The sequence below is a fragment of the Salmo salar genome, chromosome 03 (genome assembly GCF_965601325.2).
Source record: "Salmo salar chromosome 03, fSalSal1, whole genome shotgun sequence".
NCBI classification, from domain to species: domain Eukaryota; kingdom Metazoa; phylum Chordata; class Actinopteri; order Salmoniformes; family Salmonidae; genus Salmo; species Salmo salar.
Genome location: NC_138293.1, coordinates 19,055,517 through 19,061,819, shown reverse-complemented (window position 1 = coordinate 19,061,819; position 6,303 = coordinate 19,055,517). Strand labels below are relative to the sequence as shown.

At 43.9% G+C, this 6,303-nt stretch overlaps 1 protein-coding gene across 1 annotated transcript; it reads right to left on the bottom strand.

Annotated features, from left to right (window-relative positions):
- Nucleotides 1-809: 809 nt before the first annotated feature.
- On the bottom strand, nucleotides 810-5,171 carry LOC106599162 (cytochrome P450 7A1). Its single transcript, XM_014190276.3, has 6 exons — nucleotides 4,893-5,171; nucleotides 3,943-4,183; nucleotides 3,211-3,815; nucleotides 2,235-2,365; nucleotides 1,916-2,094; nucleotides 810-1,799 (listed from the first exon to the last, which is right to left on the bottom strand). Exons 1-6 carry the CDS (start codon nucleotides 4,973-4,975, stop codon nucleotides 1,500-1,502), a joined length of 1,539 nt encoding a protein of 512 aa, XP_014045751.1. The 5' UTR covers nucleotides 4,976-5,171; the 3' UTR covers nucleotides 810-1,499.
- Between the last annotated feature and the right edge of the window lie 1,132 nt (nucleotides 5,172-6,303).

Genomic DNA, 6,303 nt, shown 5'->3' with positions numbered 1-6,303 from the left:
GGCGTTCGGCGGTCGACGTCACCGGCTTACTAGTCACCACCGATCTATGTTTCCCTGTTCGTTTTGTTTTGTCTTAATTATACACACCTGTTTTCCATTCCCTGATTATGTTCCTTATTTAACCCTCTGGCTTCCCTTTCTGTCTTGTCCGTGATTGTTCATGTTTAGTGGTTGTTGGAGGTGTTTCTCCAAACTCTGTTATTTTGCTGTGGGAGAAGTTTTGATTGTGGTTTTTTTAGTAAACACGTTTGTTTGCTCTCATCCCTGTCTCCTGCGCCTGATTCCGCTACTTCTCAAAACGAAAGCGTTACAGTAGCGGAATGACTTTAGCTTCCCTCCAGGCCTGAGGGCACACACTTTCTATCTAGTAGGCTTAAATTGAAGATGTGACAAATAGGAGTGGCAATATCGTCTGCTATTATCCTCAGTAATTTTCCATCCAGATTGTCAGACCCCTGTGGCTTATGGACCCTTATGGAGCACTTATGGACCTGAGATGGGAAAGGAAAGGGGGATACCTAGTCAGTTGTACAACTGAATGCATTCAACTGAAATGTGTCTTCCGCATTTAACCCAACCCCTCTGAATCAGACACCAGCACCTTGTTGTACTACATCACCTTCCAATGTATCAGAGAGAGCAAGCACGAGAGAGAGAGAGAGAGAGAGAGAGAGAAGAGAGAGACCTTATTTGAGGTTTATTGAATGACCTATAGCATGAGTGTGGCTTTTCTTTGTGTATGTTTGCATGAGTAGTGATCAAAGTAATGACTGAATGGTAAATGAAGAAATGAATGGCACAATACACCATTGTAGAAATGTATTGCATTTATACTGGTTTTGTAAAGTAAACATCACATGCATTTTTATACTTGTTTTGTACGGTATATCACAGTAAATATTAATACAGATAATAAAATCATTTTACCCCAGCATAGGGAATACTTCAACGGAACTAGAATGTACATTACACTACTCAATCAGAGCAGTTAGAGTCATTCAACAGCACAGTAAATGGGGGGCAATTACCAACTACTGATTGTGAAGGTCACAAACAGAAGCACAACTGAAATGTTGAGTGATTTCACAGTTCAAAGATTGCGGTCGGCAATAGTGATACAGTAATGATGCTTACGTGGAAGATTCAGTAAATATTACTGATAACATTTATATGGAGTTCCATCAAAGTCACTTTTGAAACGGGACTCTTCCTAAAATGGCCTTTTCGCCAATACTACCTTACTGAGGCTAGCAAAAACCACTCTGTATCAACTTAAAAAATACATTATAACAATACATCGCAGCGTATTTAAATCCCACTGAGTACGGACGTCAATTCAACATCTATTCCACATTGGTTCCACGTAATTTCATTGAAATGATGTGGAAACAATGTTGATTCAACCAGTGTGTGCCCAGTGGGATCATTGTGGCTTAAATTCTTAAATATACAATATTTACAATTCACATTATGGAGAAAGTAGATCAGTGGAGTCTGTCTTACTGAGTTTTCAGTTTATATCTAAAGTCAATATCATAGGTGGGCTGCAGGATCCCCAGACCTGCACGTGACTGGTCGAGAGGAGGCACTTTAACGGCTGAGTCTAGGAGCTCCATGTCGAAGTAGGAGAGCACCAGCGCTAGGAACTGCTTGATCTCGTGCACTGCGAAGAAGCGCCCGGGGCACTTGGTCACCCCAGAGCCGAAAGGCATGTAGTAGTACCGCAGTTTGCGCCCCTCCCTGTAGAATGTCGTCTTCTCTTGGCCACAGTCATCCAGATATCTGTCGTATTTGTAGGTCTGTGGATTGACAGGTAGAGGAGTATTAGAAAAATCAAGTAAAACTGGCCCTAGTTAAGAGGCCTTCATACTAGACCCCCTTCACCTTTAACAGAAAGAGCCTGAGCATCACTCACCAAGGGGTCGTCGTAAATTTCGGGGTCAAAGTGGAGCATCTGGGGGTAGAGGGCGATGACGTCATCCTTGCGGATGTGGTACGACTCCTGGTTGTCAAGGTGAAGCAGGAAGTCCTCTTTAGCCACTCGGACGTTCATTGACGCACTTGACAGACGCATGGCCTCCTTAATGATGCTGTCTGTAGGGCAAGAAGACATTACTTTTGATAATCACATATTGAATGGACAGATAGACTTTGGTATCAAACATGATTTAGTTACAATATTTATTAAATAATTTTGGCTTTATTTCACCAGGTGTATTGCAACTTTCCCTTACCTATTACAGGCATGTTGTCCAGGTCCTCCCGGGAGAGAGTGAGTTGTGGTTTGCTGTGGTCGACACGCTGACCTGAACTCTCCAGAATCTTCTTCACCTCCTCATTGGCTGCCTTCATAGCCTCTGGACTCCTGAAGACACAAGACAAGATAGGGTCAATAAAACCATCAAGTTCAGACTACACAGATTGATCAATCACAATATTCTCAATGTGCACTTTGGTAGAGGAGGATATGGTCATTCTATGTAGCTCTATGACATAAAGGGAATGCTATGTTTCTCCAACTGCATTTAATAAGTGGTTCTTGACACCTCTGTTATCGAAGAGTTACTGTGAGCCAGTGCTAAGCCGCAGTCAGAGCATTGTTGAGATGCCGATGTACTGTACAGGACTGTTACAAAAGACATTACTCTGGCCTTAACTCCACCACAATAAGCACAGCATCTATATTCAGCTGTTAGAACAAGATAGCTTGTCCAAACAGATAGCTTGTTCAAACAGACAGCTTGTTCTAACAGCTATCTGTACTGTACTACATTGCCTGTGTCTGTGTGCACCGTTCTGTGTGTTCTCTTTGGGACTAAATGTTCTTTTCAGTTATTAAACTCTTTCCAATCTCCGGAGGGCAGAATGTGCGTGTAGACAGAGAGAATCTGCCAGGACTGAATGGGATGCGTGAGATCCGAGGAGCATTAGTTCCGCTTTTTGTTGTTGTTGTAACTTGTTATTTGGATGCATCAGGATTGGGTGAAGCCGGTGAAGGTGTTCAACACGTATGAACACAGAAGTTACTCACGCAGTTGCCCTCATTACGCAAGATTATACTTCTGGGTTAACAGACTAAACTCTTTGTAACACTTTCTGGCCTACCTAGTCTGGCCTGACTAGTCTCACATGGAGTGAGCTTGGCCAAACGTATGACACAAGTCTATAGAAGAGACATTAAGGATGGGAATGAGACTAAGCCCTACATACCTGATCATGTAAAGCAGGCTCCAGAAAGTAGCAGGCAGTGTGTTGGCCTGCGAGGCCCACAGCAGTGCCACATGGGTACGGGCCTTGCTCAGGTCATTGAAGGTGGACAGCGTGTCGTTTAGAAGCATGCGCAATGAGATCAGGTCTGATATGTTCTGCCGTTTGCTTAAGTTCTCGGCCAGCATGGTCTTAGCCAGGTTCTCCCTGGCAGAGTGGGCGCTCTTGAACACGTGGATGGGCAAGCCGGCCACCAGAGCTGGGAAGATCTTGTCAAACTCCTTGAAGTTCTCTAGAGCGTTAAGCACCAACGCCTTCTGGGCCTCCTGGCGCGCAGCATTCTTGTTGTTTCCCAGATCTTTGCCGAAGAGCGTCAGGTAGCCTGACTCGAACATGACCTTGTAGCAGAAGGCAAAGATGCCGTCCACGTCCCAGCGGTCCTTGCTGGGGCTGAGGGTGTCGGATTGCAGCATGACCGACTGTAGGTTCTCCATCATGGTCTCGATGAGCGAGGGGAGGGCTTCGCCCTGCAGGGTCTTCAAGAAAGTCTGGTGGAGGTTCTCTGTGGTGTAGCCGTGTCTGGGGTCCATGCTGTCATGGCCGAACGCCTGGGGGTAGAAGGAGAGAGGTTTAAATTAATAATCTTGAAAGTCTGGATTGACAGACATAGATATATGAACTCATTATCACCAAATGTTTAGTTGAACAACAATTCATAGGTAGGTTTGTCCTTACCTTGACCGAGGTAGAGAAGTGGAACTTCTTCCAGTCCAGATGCCTGCCTTGGCGGATGACGGCATGGTAGGAGAAAGGGTCGCACAGGAAGTGAAAGTATTTTCCAGCGATCTTGCAAGTGAAGATGTGGCCATATTTCTTCTGTCGGCTCCGGAGAAACTCCAGGGGGTTGGCTCCAAACTGGAGGGCACAGCCGAGGTACGGGATCAAACCATTCTCCACCGGAGGCTCACCTGGTTGTCTGGAAGAGCAACAACACTCATGTAACATATTAACAACGAGAAAGCAATGCCCAAGCAAGCCAACAGAGATAGCTGTACATATGAAACACAAAGGTGATGTTTAGACATACAGTAAGAGATGTTAAAACACTTGACTTAAACAACAACAAAGTAACCCAAACAACAACATAGTAATGCATAAATAAGTGTGTGCTAAAACAAGATGTATTCAAACTACAAGGTCAATTCAAACAAAGTTGAAAGTAATGAATCATATCCAGCAGAGTGAAACCCAATGACACCGCAGCAATCTAAGAATAACAATACTAGTTATACATAACCATCTGGTTTTAAAGTACCACACGTCAAAGATGTTGAATTATCTCCGGGTTTTTTGAAATGTGAACAACACTAAAGTCTCCAAAACAAATGAAGAACCTGCCAAAGTGAACAAAACTTTAAAGCAATCTGAGTTTTAAGAGCAATGACAGATGACACAAATAAAACCTCCAAGAAAGAAAATAATTAAAAGTCAGCAGCTCATTAGTTTTCTTAAAAGAAATAGAACTACATAACCCACATTCCACATCTCCCAAATCCGTACATTATTATTATTACAATGAGTTCCATTACATGATGTCATTGTCTACATTCCACATTTGATTTCTTATCTTTTAACATTTTACTTGTAAAGGCATTTTACTATACAATGCATGTGTCTCTGCTAACCTCTTGCGGATCCCCAGAGCAAGCCACAGACAGCAGCAAAAACCAATCACCACTGCCCAAATTAAAGATATGGTGATGATCATGGTTGCTAAAGATGCTCCAAAAGGCTAGTGGCAAATGCCAGTGCAGAGAAAAGATCACAAGCTGCCTTAGAGAGGTCTAATGGTCAGGTTCAGTGTACTCCCTAGCAGAGAGAACACAGCTAGCTGACAGTAGAGGTTCTGGAGACTGTTCTTGTGGCATCCTTAGGTCTGAGGCAGCTATTTATATGGTGCTCCACACAAGCCACGGGATGGGAGATGAAGCAATAAAGCATTGGCGATGAATGATTGGCAGGTGCAGCCAAGACACCGCCTTCCTGTTTCTGTTACATGTATAACCTGTTACACTAGATGTCTCTAGGAAATCTATGGAAGTGTGTGTGTGTACAATGGCCTTGACTGTAGTCCATGGACAACACTACCTGAAGGACAGCAGACTGTACCTGATAGCACCACTGGGTTGGCAAATAGCTTTCAAGGTCTTTGACGCTTCTGTGTCTGTCTGTCTGTCTGTCTGTCTGTCTGTCTGTCTGTCTGTCTGTCTGTCTGTCTGTCTGTCTGTCTGTCTGTCTGTCTGTCTGTCTGTCTGTCTGTCTGTCTGTCTGTCTGTCTGTCTGTCTGTCTGTCTGTCTGTCTGTCTGTCTGTCTGTCTGTCTGCTCTCTCTCTCTCCTCTCTCTCTCTCTCTCTCTCTCTCTCTGTGCGTGCACAAGTGTTTGTGTGTCTTTGTGTGCATTTGTGTGTGTGTACAGTTCATTCAGAAAGTAATCAGACCCCTTGACATTTTCCACATTTTTGTTACGTTACAGCCTTATTCTAAAATGTATTAAATCGTTTATTTCCTCTCATCAATCTACACACAATACTCCATAATGACAAAGCAAAAACAGGTTTTTAGAAATCTTTGCAAATACATAAAAAATGAAATCACATTTACATAAGTATTCAGACCCTTTACTCAGTACTTTGTTGAAGCACCTTTGGCAGCGAATACAGCCTTGAGTCTTCTTGGGTATGACGCTACAAGCATGGCACACCTGTATTTGCGGAGTTTCTTCCACTTTTCTCTGCAGATCCTCTCAAGCTCTGTCAGGTTGGATGGGGAACGTCACTGCACAGCTATTATCAGGTCTCTCCAGAGATGTTTGATCGGGTTCAAGTCTGGGATCTGGCTGGGCCACTCAAGGACATTCAGAGACTTGTCCCGAAGCCACTCCTGCATTGTCTTGGCTGTGTGCTTAGGGTCATTGTCCTGCTGGATGCAGTATGAGTTCCTGAGCAGTCTGGAGCAGGTTTTTATCAAGGATCTCTCTGTACTTTGCTCTGTTCATCTTTCCCTCAATCCTGACTAGTCTCCCATTCCCTGACTCTG

Coding starts and splice junctions, on each gene's coding strand:
- LOC106599162 (XM_014190276.3), bottom strand. CDS start 4,975: ATGATCATCACCATATCTTTAATTTGGGCAGTGGTGATTGGTTTTTGC. Junction 4,184..4,892: donor GCTCTGGGGATCCGCAAGAG/GTTAGCAGAGAC, acceptor TTGCTCTTCCAG/ACAACCAGGTGAGCCTCCGG. Junction 3,816..3,942: donor ACTTCTCTACCTCGGTCAAG/GTAAGGACAAAC, acceptor TTCTACCCCCAG/GCGTTCGGCCATGACAGCAT.